The sequence below is a fragment of the Olea europaea genome, unplaced genomic scaffold (assembly GCF_002742605.1).
Source record: "Olea europaea var. sylvestris unplaced genomic scaffold, O_europaea_v1 scaffold586, whole genome shotgun sequence".
Taxonomy (NCBI): domain Eukaryota; kingdom Viridiplantae; phylum Streptophyta; class Magnoliopsida; order Lamiales; family Oleaceae; genus Olea; species Olea europaea.
Window position 1 is genome coordinate 184,538 of NW_019264200.1, and position 17,367 is coordinate 201,904.

The following is a 17,367-nucleotide window of genomic DNA, read 5'->3' on the forward strand; positions in this document are numbered from 1 at the left end:
AATTGATCGTAGTTGCGGGTATTTGAGACTTGTCGACACAGTTATGAAAGAGTTTAGCTTTGACCCTACAAAAGTTGCTGTGACAATGAAGTATGTCTTGAACAGTGATCTGCCTCCAATAGCAATCAAAAGTGACGAGAATGTCTTGTCTTACATGGTTTTAAAGGATATGAGTTGTGACCCTGCGAAATATCCAATTCACATCGAGGTGACAACTGCAGATATTGAAAAATAGCCTATTGCGCTATCAGTTGATGTTCAATCGAATGAACATGGGTTTTCATTAACAGATATGTCATCAGAGATATGTGGAGCAATAATGGATCCATCTAGTGACAATCTTGAGCATGAGGTCACAGTTGTGGCGGTGGCAGATGCAAGGGAGGTAGAGGAAGGAAGAGTCTTCCGTAACAAGGAGATAATGAAATTGAGCTTGTCGTTTTATGCAATCCAGAACATGTTTGAGTACGTGGTTGTTCGGTCCGATAAGAAAGACTATCTTGTAAAATGTTCACGTGATGAGTGTAATTGGATACGTAGAGCATCGAAGCTAGCCAAAACAGATATGTTTAAAATCAGATACATTGCAGAAGGTCACATATGTGCTTCAAACATCGTACTCAGTACTCATAGGCAAGTAACAAAGACGATTGTTTCAACTTGCATTAAGTACAAGTACACATCATCGCGCACATTATACACACCGAATGATATACGCAACGATATGCTGTATACATATGGAGTATCTTTGAATTATTTCCAAGCTTGGCGATCTCGAGAGGAAACTCTGAAAGTGCTTAGGGGTGATCCAACTGATTCATTCAATAAGATACTTGCCTTTTTTTCTGTGCTACAACAAATAAATCCTGGATCAGTCACAAGTCTAGAAATTGATGGTCACAATAGGTTTAAATATTGCTTCATGGCACTAGGCGCATCTATACGGGGATGGAAACATTGTAGGCCAATTGTTGTGGTTGATGGCACCTATCTAAATGGACACTATGGTGACACCTTATTCACGGCATGTACATAAGATGCAAATAACAGCATTTATGTACTTGCTTTCGGGATTGGGGATAACGAGAATGACAGCTCCTGGACATGATTTTTTAGACAGTTGAGAAAAGCATATGGGGATAGAGACAGTTTGTGCTTCGTGTCGGATCGTCACAACAGCATCAAAAAGGCGATTGAAAACGTGTATCCGGGAGCATGTCACGGGATATGTTCGTACCATCTACTACAAAATCTAAAATCACGGTACGGGAGATCAGGACAAAACATAACACAAGCATTCAATGCAGCTGTTCGTGCCTACACACTATTGGAATATGAATATTACATACAACAACTCGGCTCGATTAATGAGAAGATAAGGGGTTATCTGGTACTATACTATACGTTGTCCTATGATGATATTCACATAAATACGTTTAACATGGTATTGTACACTATATGATACACATTTCCATGGTTTTGTTTGTAGGATGAAGTTGGACTTGAGAGATGGTCACGTTTCCACATGCCTTCAAACCGATATTCTACAATGACATCGAATATTGTGGAGTCGGTTAATGCGGTCACAAAGTCTGCCAAGAACTACCCTATTCTAGCTTTGTTGGAGTCATTAAGATAAATTCTACAATCTTGGTTCTGTAGACACAAGGAGGACGCCCAAGGCACTTTTACAACCTTGTCAATCAAGTATGAGAAGAAGATGAGGGAAATGAGTACAGATATAGAAACTTGAGGGTAAACTTGATTACTGTGACCTAATCTATAATCTGTGACTTACCTGAATTGATCTGTGACATGTGCTGTGACTTCTGCTGTGATCTGTACCGTTGTGTTTCAGTAATATTTGTGCAATATTATATATAACTACATGACATGCAATTTCATCTGTGTCCTACTTTTTAATTACGTGACTTGTTATGCCTATAACTTGAGTCTATATCTGTAGGTTTCCCCTATTAATCAGGCAATGTTCTCAGTTAGCGGTGAAAGTTCCTCCTTCGTTGTTGATATAGAAAATCGGACATACACATGTAGGATGCTTCAAGTTGATCAACTACCTTGTCCACATGCTTTGGCTGTGTTTGCGAGTATGAAGATGGATCGATATGAATACTACTCCTACTACTACACAAGTGAAGCATTCAGAAATACATACCAAGAAACCATTTTTCCGGTAGGAAATCCAGCTGAATGGACAGTGCCAAATGATGTCCATGATATAGTTGTAATTGTACCTAATCAAAAGCGAAGTTGTGGAAGGCCTACTGAGAAGAGATTCAGACCAGCGTACGAGGAAAACATAACCGTCAAATGCGGTCGGTGTGGTGAAAGTGGTCACAATCGTAGAATATGCAGCAGCTTAGTTCCATTGAGTCAAAGCAACAAGAATAAAGAGAGGAAGAGGATGAAGACTGGAAATGCACATTGATATATTTTTTATAATTCCCTTTTTTTTTTCATTCATTGATTTTTTGTAAACGTAGGATGCAAAACATTGGATGACACAAATTAATGATCTGTGATCATTCTACAATAACTTGTGACTAGTATGCATTAACTATGATCATTATTAATGACCTGTGATCAGAATGCAGTGCCTTGTGACCAATATAAATGATCTGTGACCAGAATGCAGTGACCTGTGACCTCTGTGCAATCAACTGTGGATATATGAAATGATCTGTGACTAGATGTCAATGAGCTGTGACCAATATGTAGAGACCTGTGACCATTTATCAAGACACGTGACTAGGATGAAGTGACATACGATAAATATCCAATGACATGTGACAAATATACGATAAATTGTGACCAACAAAAGATGACCAGTGGCATGTTGCAAATACTCAGCAAAATGGAAGTGGTTCAGTTGCAATTAGCTGTGACAAAAGTATGAAATGATCTGCAACAAATCTTCAATGACCTGTGACCAGATTAGATTGACTTGTAATAATTCTTCATGACCTGTGAACAATATACTATGAACTGTGACCAGGGTTCAGTGACCTGTGACAATGGGAATTGACATGTGACCAAATTACACAAACCAGTGACGTTGGAACTGCAGATAATCTTAGAAACTGGTGACCTGTGATAATCCTAAAAACTGCAGGTAACCTGTGACCTGTGACCAGGGTGCAGTGACCTGTGACAATGGGAATTGACCTGTGACCAAATTACACAAACCAGTGACCTTGGAACTGCAGATAATCCTAGAAACTGGTGACCTGTGATAATCCTAAAAACTGCAGGTAACCTGTGACCAGGGTGCAGTGACCTGTGACCAAATTACACAAACCAGTGACCTTGGAATTGCAGATAATCCTAGAAACTGGTGACCTGTGATAATCCTAAAAACTGCAGGTAACCTGTGACCAGGGTGCAGTGACCTGTGACAATGGGAATTGACCTGTGACCAAATTACACAAACCAGTGACCTTGGAACTGCAGATAATCCTAGAAACTGGTGACTTGTGATAATCCTAAAAACTGCAGGTAACCATTAAATTTTGAGACTTTGTCCTCGATACGGTGTCAATATAGCAAAATATGATATGTAGTGAAACTTGTAGTAAAGTCCCCAAACATTAATGAACTTTTTTATATAAACAGACAAAAGTAAGAACTGCGTTGTCATTACAAACGAATTTCCAAAACACGAGACAATGTTTCCATCTATTACAACATGTTACTTCTAATTGCACTATCACTCTAAAACAATGCTTTCCCTACCAGTAGGCTGCACCGGCTTTCTAGTCTTCCCGATTTCGCGATGTTTGAACAACAGTGAAGCTACATCCAACCGAGCTCTCCCCGCATCAAACTTCATTGGCATGGATCCTATATTGTCATATAGCATGTACTCCGCGTACTTGACCACGTAAATGCCACAATCATGTCTAGGAACACAAAAAACAGAATATTAGCTACGAAATCTAGCATGTTTTAATATGTTTAACTGTTAGTGGAGGGAAAAAAACTTGCCTATTTTTCTGTTGGGGAAGAGAGAAATCAAAATCCACATTCAACTCCAAGGAATCTTTTTTCCATATTCCAACAGATTTCATGAGATGCGGAAGCATGCTGACAAAGGGTTCAATTCCAGTACGGACTTTGATATCATTGTATGTCTTCCTGGACGAATTCAATAAACGCAACGTATGTGCCTTTATGTCCAACACTCCAAGCATCCAATGTACTTTGTTGGTAGGCAGAAGTGGGATAAACACAAGGTCGACTTCAGCCCATGGAGTGCTCAATGGAATTCGTGCACCGGTAATATCGTCAATCAGTCTATCATCCGTGACAAGAACATTTGCATCATCCTTGAAACTAGGATACATGTGCTTTAGCTTGGCCTGGAACAACGAGTCCGTTGTGGTAGCTACAAACTTGAAATCTCTCGCACTTCTTGCCAGTTGACGTATATAATAGAAGCACACGTCCATATGCTATAGAGATGAAAGTACAATAAACAATTTAGAAACTATCTATACACCAGAAAACATGATGCAATAAGCTGTTAATTTGATGTGTGACTCGGCTAGAATGAGTGGTCACTACAATCTGTAGTTAGTGACCACTCCATAACTGAACCCGGACGTAATAAAGACATGTGTGCTATACTGTTGCACCTGCAGATATGTGTTCTCCTGTGCAGCGCGGATTATGACCTACTGTTCGTGTGATTTGTGACCCAGACATCAGCTGTGACCTACTGTTCGCATGATCTGTGACCTACGCATCATTTGTGACCTACTGCTCGTGTGATCTGTGACCCATGCTCTGTGTGACTAGTATACAAAAAACTGTGACTAATGTGACCTGTACTGTAACATACCCTTTATAACTGTTACTTTTGTGTAGTAACTTACCGAACTAGTCAACGACACCTCCCTGGATACAAGTTCGTACCACCATATCTTGTTTCCCACCAAGTACTGACTGATGGAAAAAGGTGGACGGATGACATCATCTTTATCATTGAACTTCTTCCTGTAAACGAGAAGAACGGATCATTATTTGGAACATTATGAAAATAGGACAACAATTTCGTACTTGTTATGTGGTTTGTATCCTTTTTGAAACCAATTTTGAAAGTCAGCAACATCTGCATCTTGTACATTCTGATTGTAGTGTTCAAAGACCACTATATTTCCTGAAGATTTCATTTGTTTCATTTCGTCGGCAACATAAGGGGACTGAAGGGCTTTAGCTGGCTTTGGAGCCCTCTTCACCGGCAATCCAGAACTTGGTGTAGCCTCAGGTGAGTGCTGTGTAATAAAATGTGTTCTTTAATATGTGACATGCATTAATCAACAAAAATACATAGATTTTTTGATACCTCTTGCTGAAAACATTCTGTGTCCTTCAAAACATCGACTATGACCGATTCCACTTGCACTTCAACTTCCTTTGATGTTTTTGCAACAATCTGGCTTGGTTGTGTGAATCCAAGACCGAGATCAAAAGATGGAGGTTCAATAGAACATGGGAATTCAACTGCATACACAGAGTCAACCTTCGCCTTGCCTTTCGAATCAACACTTCGTTCGACTTTTGCAACCTGAAAATTAGAACAAAAATGCATTTGATGAGAAGTGTATATCAAACGGTTTGTGGTAACAGACAAATAAGAGGCAGTCACAGTTGGGGTACTGACTTCGCATGTTGGTCCAAATCCTACAACAATTTCTGGTCCTGCGTTCTCTCTGAATTTTTTCATAATTTCTTCCATTGAACTAGATATCAATGTAGTCACAGAATCAGACATACACTGCATGTGTGCTTTGATGTCCAACATGTCAGTACGAATTTCACCTTGCATACGAACTAGCAACTTCAGTTTCCTTTGCTGATCAGACTTTAAAGAAGACACCTGTGACTGCATTGACTTGAGTTGTTTGCTTAGCAACCGATTCTCAGACTTTAGATTAGATATCTGCCCTTTGAAATAATTCTTCAATTCGTCGACCACCTGCATCACATGAATACCTATAATCAGTAAACTTATGATGATAAAATATAACATTGATCTGTGATCAGCAGTGAAATGTGTATTTGTATGTGACCTAATCACCGAAACCTGTGACCTGAATATGTAACCTAAATGTTTATGTGACCAAATGGACTTGTGACATGATAGATGAAATTGGAAGAGCTTACATCTTTTGACGGCATATCCTCTGAATCAGTGGTGTCATCTGACTTAAACTCCCCACTTGGAGAATCTTCATGGATTGATGTCCCCTTCCAACTGGGTGGTGCGTCAACAAAGTCGTCATCATCAATGGGGAGATCAGAGTGTCCCAATCGTCCATCAGTTATCAAAAGCATGGGAGTAGATTGTTTCATTCCTGGATTACTTGGTTTTGTACTAGTCCCAGCACGATGATCTGATCGGTGTATGCTACCACCCTTTCTCTTCTCCCCATGTGACCGATTGGGTAGGATAGGTTTCTCATACTGCACCTAACTCATGTATGGCATTGCCATTTCAGCTGGTAGAGGGTCCAGGTCACATATTTCCAACTGCCATTCATATCACAACAAAAAGTGCAATGTCAACAACCAAAAATTATGTATGAACAAACAGATATAGTTTTGCACATCACACATATTCAATTTGTTTCCATTAATTGTGATGTAACAAGGGCAAATGGCACCGTGAAAATGTTTGTGACCTAGTATGAAATGATCTGTGACATAATGAGTAAATCTGTGACTTCGAGAATGCAATTTGTGACTTGACGAAATATATTTGTGACCTAAGAAATATGATCTGGAACATGAAAAAAAGGTGCCAGTTTGAAACCAGTACTGCTGCATCGGTGGTCACTTACATCTGGATTGGAGAAGCGTTCAGGTCCCTCAAGCTTCGCAGTCGAAGGGTGATCATCAGCCTTCCAGTTCATTGTCCTGGGGTACACTTTGGAAATCCTTCTCGGCGTGTATCCATCGAGACTGGGAATTGTCTCGTAAATCTACACTTGAAAGGCTACAAGCAAGCCTCTGAGTCTATAATGTGTTGATCTCTTACTCAACCCCTCCCTCAATGAATTTACTAGTTTGTCGAACAGCGACTTACCCCATGGAAACACATTCATCGCACTAAAATCTTCAACTAGTATAAAAAAGAAGTGATCCATAGCCTTCTTGTAGTCTCTCGGATGTAGATAAGACGTTATGAAATACAATGCACCTAGCATGGAAAAATCCTCATCCGGAATGTCAGTAGAACCAAAAAATGCGTCCTTGATATTTTCATGAGTTGAAAAATACAAATTTTTCAACGTTGAAAAATACAAATTTTTCAATCGGGATGGAGTCTTCTCCATCCTACTTATGTCATCATCACCGACGTATCTCAGACCAGTCACCAAACAAAATTCTGAAATTGAGAACCGTACGAATCTTCCAGCTATGTTGAACCACAACTCACTCTCATTAGGTTGTTGCACTTGTCTCAGCAGAAAGTAGTGTATCAGCTGCGATTGGATAACAATTTCCTCGCATTGCAGGAAGTGAGCGAAACACATATTCTGAAGGATTCGACGTTGGGCTTCATTGAGATTGTTTTTGAAGTTCGACACCACACCTTTGACGGGGTAATTGTAATTTTACCCGGAAACCAACTTTTCTCGGGTATAATGTATCTCCAGGCCTGCAACAACGATCACAATAAAAATTATCAGTTTGGTCACAAGTGGAAATCCAGGTAGTCACAAACATCAACATATAGGTCACAGATCCCCTCTACCAAAAAAGAAATCAACAACACCCATACAGAACGACACAATAGCGTTCCATAATTCACAAATGAACAACCACTTTTGAAAAAAACATTAAAAACCCTTACTACAATCAGGCATTTAGATTACAAATTCAACACAACATACATCACAAATTCAAAAATACTTCATCAATACACATTATCCATCGATTAAAATGAAGGTAAGTATACTCGAAATAAGTGAACAATTGAAAAATATCAAAAACCACCTTCTTCGACGACTGTTTTCTGACCGAACTTCTGGATTTTTGTCTTTTAGAGGATGATTCCTTCTGCACTTCATCCAACTTCCTTTTACCTCTTCTTCCTGACTCGTGGATTTCAGTTTTCTCCCCATGTTTCCCACTGCTTGAACGAGTCATCGTTGAAGTTTTAGAATATTTCGGGTAAACTGTGAACACTGCTTTAGGAAAGAATGTAAAAAATATGTGACCAACAGTGAAAGAAATTGATCGGGAAATCATCGGAGAACGACAGTGATGAACGTCCGATTGGATGAACACGGTTTGGATGATCACGGTTTAATCGAAAAATGGGATACGTGAGGGACGTGGGTATGGAAATGACGGTTTTATGGAAATGACGTGTTTAAAGAAAATATAGTTTCTAAATTTTTGAATTACGTGATTTTAGGTAGAGATAGTTATTAAATAATTTTAAATTAATTAGAAAATGAAAAAAAAAATCTGATTAGTGAAATATTAAACTTCCACTCTTATTTAGGAAATATGAATTTATAAACTATGGATTTGTGTAATTACCACAAAATTGTTCATCAAATATAGCTCCCATGGTGAAGGGTTTTAGATGATTCATGTATTTGTTTCTTCCTATGAGAAATAACGGTATATATTAGGCTAAGTGGGAGAATGTAGAAATTTTCCATTCTAATTAAAGAAAATTGTATGTGACCTAAACCTTCCATTAATCAGTGATTTGCACTTCCAATATTAAGTATGGCAATTTGGAAGTTGCTGTGGATGGTTCATAATTCCTACAATTATGGGAAAGAATCGGTGATCGACCGAGTTTATAAAAGAAACATTGTTTGGATCCCTAATGTCATTCCATTTACTCATTTATACTACACCATCATTAAGAGGCTGGAACGAAGCAATGGAAACTCTCGAACTCGTAGAACAGCTGCTACGTTTTCTGTTCTGAAAAGCTTTCATGTCGACAATGGCCGGAGGTAATTCGATAGTCCAAACTTCCGCGTTTGATAGTGTTTACAGTTTTATATAGAAGCATACACATAGGATGCTTACACCTATTTCTATATTCTTGCTATAAACTTAACGGGCCAAAAAGAGTGATGCCCAATCCTTAAAACAGAAGCTTTTACTGCAAATATTGACTAGCATGGCCATTTTTCATATAACCGGTCCGAAAGATTTCTGCTTGTTTCATCCCATTCGCTACCTGACGTATCTGGAAAGTATCAACAAATTGAAACTATCAAGTTCTATTCGAATGGAAGCACGGCTCCATATATTTTGTAAGAATAACTAGTTAAAGAATGCCAGTGATAACTGAAGTTTGCTAAGCAAGGTTATGGAAATATCCAAACTCGGCTATTCGTGGTAAAACATAATGTTTCAAAAACACGAATTTGACCAAATCCTAAACAATGATGACGTTCTTACTCATTTTGGGGAATATTTCAAGTTTTTCCGCCATATTTTATGCACAGAAATATGTATGACAGGCAGCAGACTTATAGGGAACACGTAGCCTTCTCCTCTTCAAGCACTTGGACGGACATAGCACTTCTTCCTTAAACGGGATTTTCATACGAAACACGTTCTTGAAATTGTACGAGAAATAATTAGTTCATTGGAAAGGTAGAGGAATGGCTAACTCACGTTATATCCTAGATTAATGGCAGAGTTGGACAGGGAGACAATTGCAAGGGCATACACTATAATAAACTAAAAACTACAAAACTAATTAGAATCTTCAGTCTCTTGAATGTTCCAATACTTATCTCAATTGCACTTGAAATAGTAGCCCGGGTACGAGAAAGATGTATTTTGGTCACTGTATATTTTTAATCAAACTAGACTGTTAAGTAACAGCAAAATGTACTTAATCCAAAGTCTTTATAACATCTCCAACTGCAAGCCGGTGAGATCCGGATTTCGAAAGACTAATATTTTCCATTTTCCACGGACAATAAGAGTGGAATTAAGATTGTTTTCCCTGAATTATGTCTTTATGAGATCTGAATTTTCGATATAACTCAGAAAATTCACCTTAAATTTCTGCTGACTCAACAAAACTCGTTCTCTTTAATTATTTGGAGAAGACACTTATTTATGAGTACCAACTTTAGATTCGTTCTCATGTGATCCTCATTCTTCATTTGAGCTAAAAACAGGATGACATCAAAGGAAAGTGTAATAGCTATTTCTCTGGAGGAAGATATACCCAATACATCTCGTTTTCCTGAAGACCATCATACTCACATTGACTAAGGAAACCTTACTAACAAGCAATTTCCAATCTGGTCGAGCTCGTGTGCCCCAAAAATTCCCTGGGATGTAAAAATTGATACATTTGAAATCAAATAATATGGATAGCAAGAATACCTTAACTTGTGAATCATGACTAAGGATACTCGAAGGAAGTACAAGTAGGTGTCCACAATCTTCGTGGTCTAAAGAGGCGTATGTACAAGTGGGATACTAGGATATACTAGTGGTATGAAGTCTCATGATACAAGGATGAAATAAGACGTGTAATATAACTTTTTTCGACCGAGAATGATAATTGTGGGGTAGAATCCACGTTGTATCCCAAAAATCCAGAGGCACAACATTCTATTTGTAGAAATCGAGTAGGTTTTTCCTTTATAAAATTGAGTTATACTATTGATTCTTAATATATGTAATGGTGAAAACGACAATGTCGTGTAATTAGGAACAATCAGATGTTACCAAACAAATTGTTTAAAATGTGCAAGTACTACTAAATAAACCAAGCTATATAAAATTGCAATTTCCATGTAAAAAAATAGAACCACAAGAAAACAGACACAGATATCAAGTTTCTAATATACGTATTTGATATTCCTATGGTCTATTTTGTTGTAATTTTAGGTCCAGTAAAGCTGGTCAGCCAGGTTTTAAATCCAGTTACTGTGTGTCAGCACCTAGATGGTTGTTACTGTTGACCTTTTTCCTGTGTGTCCAACAATTTTTTGACAAGTGTATTCTGGCTTCAGACTCTGTATTTAAATCCTGTCATTGTAGCATTGATCTTTTAGGTCAGGCTGGTTCTCAATTTGAATTTGGGGGGGGGGGGGGGGGGACCTTTGTCCAACTAATCCACAACACAATCACAGTCCACAGCTAAATTCATGGCTCAACTTTAAATACAGAAAACAGAGTCAGATAAGTGGAGACTGGGGAGTAATTTGGAGGACAACCACCTACATTAATTACATACACAGACAACACATGTATGATTTTATTGGTTAAAATGTACACAATAATTCTAGTCATGCTTCCAACTCGCTTTATCGATTACAAGACGAGCACGATAGCTAAGTTTAAAAAGTTCATTTTTAAATAAAATCAGAAGTTCGGAAATTTTTTTTGGAGAAAAAGATACTATTTTCGTTTTTCACTGGAATCAAGGATTGAGCTGTGAACAAAAAAAATGAAGTTAATCCCTCATGGGAAAGTCATGAAAGTGTAGAGACAGTGTGGAAAAAGGCAATTGATGGACTTCAATGCACGCCAAGAACACATAACTGTGAGTTTCACAACAATAATCATCAATTATTACTATTTATTTTAGAAATTTATTCAGTGCACTGCGGTCGCTTCATTTAAAAAAATAAAAAATAAAATAAAATAAATAAAAAAGAGTATTAATTCCTGCTTCTCTGTGTCCCCACATAATTAAAAGCAGTTCATTCATGGCTGCCCCAACCTTCTCTCTTTTCCCACACAATAACCCCTTTTTATTACTCGCTTCAGTTTTGCCTCTTCGTTTTTTTTTCTTCAATACAAAGTATAACTCTTGCTTACGTAAATTCTCCTCTTTTGTGCTTTTTCCTTGTACTGATTGCCATTTTCTTTACTGGGTGCGTAAGCAATTGAGCGGGCAGCAATGGGAGGAGGGGTGGCTCAAAGTTTCAATATTTATCTTCTTATTGTGTTTCTGCTTCTTCTTTGTGAGTATTTCTAGCTTTATGTTGAGTTTTATTTAAGGATTTTACTTCTTTTGTGAATGATCTGTTAGTTATAGTACTTGAAAAGTGCTTGTTTTGTCGGGAAACCTTCTGGGTTTTAATTGTTTTTTGTTCTCAGTGTCGAATTTGGAAAATTAGGGTTCTAAAATTGTCATTAAAATTAAGTTCAACAGAATTGCCTTTGATTTGATATTCATTTGGCTGCACTGAGATTATGTGTAGAATTTTTTCTGAAGGGTAAAGATTAGGATTTTGAGTCGGGGACATGGGAACTTATCTATTTTTATCGACTGGGTGGCCATGGCATATGGTGCACGCGAATTAATAAAAATATTTTCTTGTTACGTCTGTGGAGCATTCTTGACAATCAAATTTAGCTTTGTAAATCTGAAACCTATTAAGAACATGTTTGCCTAAAATTAAAGTCACTTTTTTAAGTAAACTTTTATTTTAGAGTTAGCCCAACATGCTCAAAGACTAATTAGAATTATCTACAGATTAATTGGTGGTACTGAAAAAAATGGAAATTTTGCTGAGACAGAATATGTAAAAGCTAAAAAGGACATATTGATGTTAAACAAAAATGAAATTTTACTTGAGACTTTGCTGCCAATTGATTATCTGGGTTTTGTAAAGCTTTTCAAGCAACTTTCTTGTGTTCCCATCCTCGTACTGGAGTCAAAGGTGTTTTACAACTTTAGAAAGACCAACGACAAACAGGCAAACAACAAATGATGGGAACATATCCCTGGAAAGTGTGATTGTTAGCTGCATAGTGAACATAATTTTCTTTATTTGGAGAGTATGAATTGGTGTCTTTGGTAGTTCTGTTGTTCAACATTTGACAATAAGCATGAGCAATTCCAAAACTGGAGGTAAGTTTCGGTGCTCAATATTGCTGCATGCATGAAAGCAGTGTGTGCAAATGAGATGTATATGATTTACATTCCTGCAAGTCGATCTGTAGAATGTAAGAAACCCTCTCTTGGTGTAGATGGATATGGTCTATTCTGCTATTGACTCTCCTGATTACACATTTGTTTACAGGCTTGCATGAATCCTGTTGCACACCGTCAAATTATCTCAAAGGTTCTGTCATGATGGATAAAAGAGTGGATGCACTTTTGCCTGAGAATTCCCCAACTGCAGCTCCTCTGCCCCTACTTCCTCTTCTGGCACCTTCTCCGTTGACACCATTTACGAATAGCACTGTCCCAAAATTATCTGGTTCGTCTTTAATGCTAACCATATTTGATGGTTCTAACTGTTTAACATGTAGAAGTGATTCACATATTAATTTCATTTTATTTGCCTTCAGGGCTCTGTATGCTGAACTTTACAGCTGTTGGAAGCATGATGAGTGTGACATCAACTGATTGTATGGCTGGATTCGCACCATATCTAGCTAATGTAGTGTGCTGTCCACAACTGGAAGCCATATTGGTCATTCTCATTGGTCAATCTAGTAAATATACGAATACATTTGCTCTGAACGGGACACTTGCGACTCATTGCCTGTCGGATATTGAGAAAATTCTGGTGAGTCAAGGGGCCAATGACAGTCTACCAAATATATGCTCTATTCATCCGTCAAATCTTACTGAAGGTTCTTGCCCGGTTAATGACGTTAGTGGGTTTGAGAGCACAGTAGATACATCTAAGCTTCTTGCTGCCTGTGGGAAAATAGATGCTGTGAATGAATGTTGTGAGCAGGTTTGTCAGAATGCTATATCAGAAGCTGCTAAAAAGCTTTCTCTAAAAGTTTATGATTTTCTGAGCCTGGATGGTACCCACACATTGTCTGACCACTCAACTAGGGTCAGTGATTGTAGAAGTATCGTTCTCCGTTGGCTGGCAAGTAAACTTGATCCTTCTCATGCAAAAGAAATTCTTCGAGGATTATCTAATTGCAAAATTAATAAAGGTGAGATATAAATGAGAAAGGTCTAAGCTGTTTGAACCTGTTTAATTAAACACCTTTCTTCCCATTTCTCCTCCTTTAGTTTGTTGCCTTAAGTGGGGTGCAGTCACTTGCAATTTTGGTGTGGATATCGCATCTTTAGAAGAGTCTTGGACTCGTAAATATGGAGTACATGCGACAAAAATGTACACTTGTAAATCTGTGAAACCTATTTTTCTTGATTACATGTTTTTGATGTTTTTATAGTTTTAATAGCATGCTAAAACCTTTCATGTTGGTTTGATACCTTACATTTGGTCAAGGTGTAAAAAATGACTCTTAGCATTGTTTATGATCTCTAGCTTTTACAATCGTGGTCTCAAATTTGTTTCTAAATGGTTAATACAATACAAACATGTGACTTGGGAAAAAAAGTGCTTTTTGTGGTTTGGTTTTCCTTTTGTTAGAAATTATATAGTCAAAGTTAGGAAATTGTTTCTAAATAGTTAATACAATACAAACATGTGACTTGGGAAAAAAAGTGCTTTTTGTGGTTTGGTTTTCCTGTTGTTAGAAATTATATGGTCAAAGTTAGGAAATTACATTGTTTGGGCTTGTTAGCGTCTCTAAGACAAGTATCCCTTTTGAACAATGTAAAATGGGCCATTGCACAATTAAATTGTTAGTAACCCACAACTTCTTAAGCAGTCCAGCTATTTTGGCTCCAGATACTTCATAATGTCTGTCCCTACTGCATTCGCGTAACCAGTGATTTTATTGAAGTTCTGGGATAAACATATTTTGTTCTATTGTTCAATTCATTTTACCATGCAAAGGTTAAACTTTTTTCATTTTTTGAGTGTTAACACTCAACTGTTTTGTTACTAGATTATAACTCATTTACTCATCTTTTCTTACTGTTTCAGTGTGCCCTCTGGATTTCCCGAACATGAGTCATCTCATAAAGGGGTGCAGTAACGGAATAAGTAACCAGACAGCGTGTTGCATTGCTGTCAACAGCTATGTGTCTCGTCTGCAAAGGCAGAGCTTCGTCACCAACTTGCAAGCTTTAAATTGTGCAGCATCACTTGCGCTAAAATTGCGGAAAGCAAACATCTCAGAAAATATCTATAATATGTGTGATATTGGCCTCAAGGATTTCTCCCTCCAAGGTCGGTTTTGTTTGCACATTACCATTTTGAATGTCTTGCGAAAATAACAGAAAATTCAACTGTTGCTAATATATGAAAAAATATTTCATGTTTTCATACTGGTTTGATCTGGAAATCCTCTTTTGACTACACCAGCTGGCACACAAGGTAATTTTTTAACTTTCCACTTTAAAAATTATTTTCTTATCTGTTTCTTTTAAGTTTGTATTTTGTTTTTTGGCATATATTTTCATAGAGTTCATGAAGCTCAATCTATGTCAAATTTTATCAGTCATAAATTCTAGGTTATTATTAGATAGTGATTTTTTTTTTCTGTTATTTTTATGTTGTAGAGTAATTTTTGACCCCTCACAGCTGGTGCTAATGCTGAAATTGCGCTCATGGTTTTTTGAATTCACAATATGAAAATATAATTCATTCTCAGAAGACAAAAAAATTTTGACGATCATAAATTCCGGGGTAATATACAGAATGAATTCGAATGTAATGGAGAATACTTGCACATCAGTTATTGTCGAAGCAATATACCAAAAGCTTGATGTCATTTTCAATCTTTTGTTGTCAGTATTAAGATACTAAAACTTGACCATCATAATTTCCAATTTTTTGTTGTCAGAATTAAGATGCTAAAACTTGACCATCATCGTTTCCAATTTTTTGTTGTCAGAATTAAGATGCTAAAACTTGACCATCATCATTTTTCAAAAAATTTTGGGTAAATGGTGAATTTGACAAATAGGAATAAATTGTGAAGTTTCATAATTAGGTGCAACAGATGCCATTACCAGCTTATCTGGTGTTTTTCTGGATCTTCAATAATTAAGTTGAAGCATTGCTCAAATGAAAACTGAATCCAAAGTTTTTGTTTCCTGAAACCGTACACTCCTCAACACCGCTTCACAATGGGGTCCCAAAAGAAAAGGGAAAAATGCAGCAGCTATCACCTCTTGTGCTTTTGAATTTTACGGCCATGACCTGTATTCTTCATCATTTAATGTTCAGAATATGTTAGTGAATAACATTCCCTTGAATTGCACATGTCAAGAAAGTAGAAATTGAGTTCTGTATTATAATTCATAATTCTCTAAACATGAAAAAGTTAGGAAATTTAAACTTTGAATTTGCAAGTTATTCTTGTGTCCTTTTATCACCCAACAAATAACAATGAGAAGAAAGGCTGTGATATGGTAGTGGTGTGTTTGGGCGAGTGATTGAGAAAAGAGAAGAAGAGAGTTGTTGCTGCGGTGAAATTATGAATAAAACATTTTGAGGTGGGAATACTTTCTAAGAGATCAGATGAATCCAACTTGTTTCCCACTTTATTCTCGCCTAACTTTCTCTCTACAGATTGTGAAGGCCTGATCATGACTTCTTGGGTCCCTTTCAGTCTCTATGCTCAAACAAGTGATGCATCTTACCCATCTTTTATTTTTCTTTTTATTTTTAAATTATATCTCAAAAGTCAAATAATTGTCCAGTATCCATTCAGTGTCCTCATTCAATTGTCTTTTAGTTTTCCATCAGAACAACTGTCTGTTATATTTTAGCTCTAGTTTCTTGAGACGAGGAGTGGTAGAATTTACATATATTGGTTCTTTGATTTTGATGAGAGAGTATGGTGCCTCCTTGAATTTCTGTGTGTATCCAAACTAGAAACTCACCTTGCCATTGAGTCATTAGATAGTTTCTCCATTTTCTGTTCAATCTGAAGTTTTAACTATTTTTGAGGAGATATATGTTAATTAAGTATTGCTTGTAACCACTTCGGAAGAAGTAGATAGTGGAAATTTCTTCTGAAGTGTGTACACTATCATTATGGCAACCACATGAGTACTAAAAAAAAAAAAAAAAATCCATTAAGAGGTTGATATCACAATTGCAAGTATCTGAATCATAACGCCATAAAACAAAAACTGAGGTTAAATCTTCTTAGAAACATGTATCTTTAGTAACTAGTTGATTACTTTGGTGGTTGGATTTGAATGTAATGTAAGTTGTTCTGTGTCTGTTTTGAAAATAGAATCCGGATGCCTTTTGCCTAGCTTACCATCAGATGTAATATTCGACCAGTCTGCAGGGGTCACCTTCCTCTTTCTCGTGTATTAATTTTTTTAAAAGAAAGTTCAGAAGGTGATTGAATTTCTGGTTAAGTATCACTACTTAGATGGCTTGGAGTCTGAAGTTCAGTTCCAGTGGTGTCATGACTCATGGATATTGCACTTGTAGTTAATGTGAATACTTGTTTTTTCCCCGCCAGAGTTTTTTGTATCTTAATCCCGTT

General features: G+C 37.1%; 3 protein-coding genes across 3 annotated transcripts; all 3 read left to right on the forward strand.

The window, feature by feature from the left end:
- Nucleotides 1-292: 292 nt before the first annotated feature.
- LOC111389366 lies at nt 293-1,753 on the forward strand. The gene is made up of 4 exons (XM_023014289.1): nt 293-1,024; nt 1,121-1,390; nt 1,490-1,590; nt 1,663-1,753. The coding sequence occupies exons 1-4, from the start codon at nt 293-295 to the stop codon at nt 1,751-1,753; spliced, it is 1,194 nt and encodes a 397-aa protein (XP_022870057.1).
- Nucleotides 1,754-1,815: 62 nt separating this feature from the next.
- On the forward strand, nt 1,816-2,449 carry LOC111389368. Its single transcript, XM_023014290.1, has 2 exons — nt 1,816-1,857; nt 1,967-2,449. The coding sequence occupies exons 1-2, from the start codon at nt 1,816-1,818 to the stop codon at nt 2,447-2,449; spliced, it is 525 nt and encodes a 174-aa protein (XP_022870058.1).
- Nucleotides 2,450-11,726: 9,277 nt separating this feature from the next.
- On the forward strand, nt 11,727-17,337 carry LOC111389360 (uncharacterized GPI-anchored protein At1g61900-like). The gene is made up of 6 exons (XM_023014283.1): nt 11,727-11,996; nt 13,062-13,241; nt 13,333-13,938; nt 14,841-15,086; nt 15,222-15,233; nt 17,107-17,337. The coding sequence occupies exons 1-6, from the start codon at nt 11,933-11,935 to the stop codon at nt 17,190-17,192; spliced, it is 1,194 nt and encodes a 397-aa protein (XP_022870051.1). The 5' UTR covers nt 11,727-11,932; the 3' UTR covers nt 17,193-17,337.
- The last annotated feature ends 30 nt before the right edge of the window (nt 17,338-17,367 follow it).

What these genes read in the sequence shown, in the direction of transcription:
- LOC111389366 (XM_023014289.1), top strand. Translation starts at nt 293, where the DNA reads ATGTCATCAGAGATATGTGGAGCAATAATGGATCCATCTAGTGACAAT. An exon ending in ATGGTGACACCTTATTCACG is followed by an intron (nt 1,025 to 1,120) that starts GCATGTACATAA and finishes TTTTTTAGACAG; the next exon opens with TTGAGAAAAGCATATGGGGA. An exon ending in AGAAGATAAGGGGTTATCTG is followed by an intron (nt 1,391 to 1,489) that starts GTACTATACTAT and finishes TTTTGTTTGTAG; the next exon opens with GATGAAGTTGGACTTGAGAG.
- LOC111389368 (XM_023014290.1), top strand. Translation starts at nt 1,816, where the DNA reads ATGTGCTGTGACTTCTGCTGTGATCTGTACCGTTGTGTTTCA. An exon ending in ATCTGTACCGTTGTGTTTCA is followed by an intron (nt 1,858 to 1,966) that starts GTAATATTTGTG and finishes CTATATCTGTAG; the next exon opens with GTTTCCCCTATTAATCAGGC.
- LOC111389360 (XM_023014283.1), top strand. Translation starts at nt 11,933, where the DNA reads ATGGGAGGAGGGGTGGCTCAAAGTTTCAATATTTATCTTCTTATTGTG. An exon ending in TGTGTTTCTGCTTCTTCTTT is followed by an intron (nt 11,997 to 13,061) that starts GTGAGTATTTCT and finishes ATTTGTTTACAG; the next exon opens with GCTTGCATGAATCCTGTTGC. An exon ending in CACTGTCCCAAAATTATCTG is followed by an intron (nt 13,242 to 13,332) that starts GTTCGTCTTTAA and finishes ATTTGCCTTCAG; the next exon opens with GGCTCTGTATGCTGAACTTT.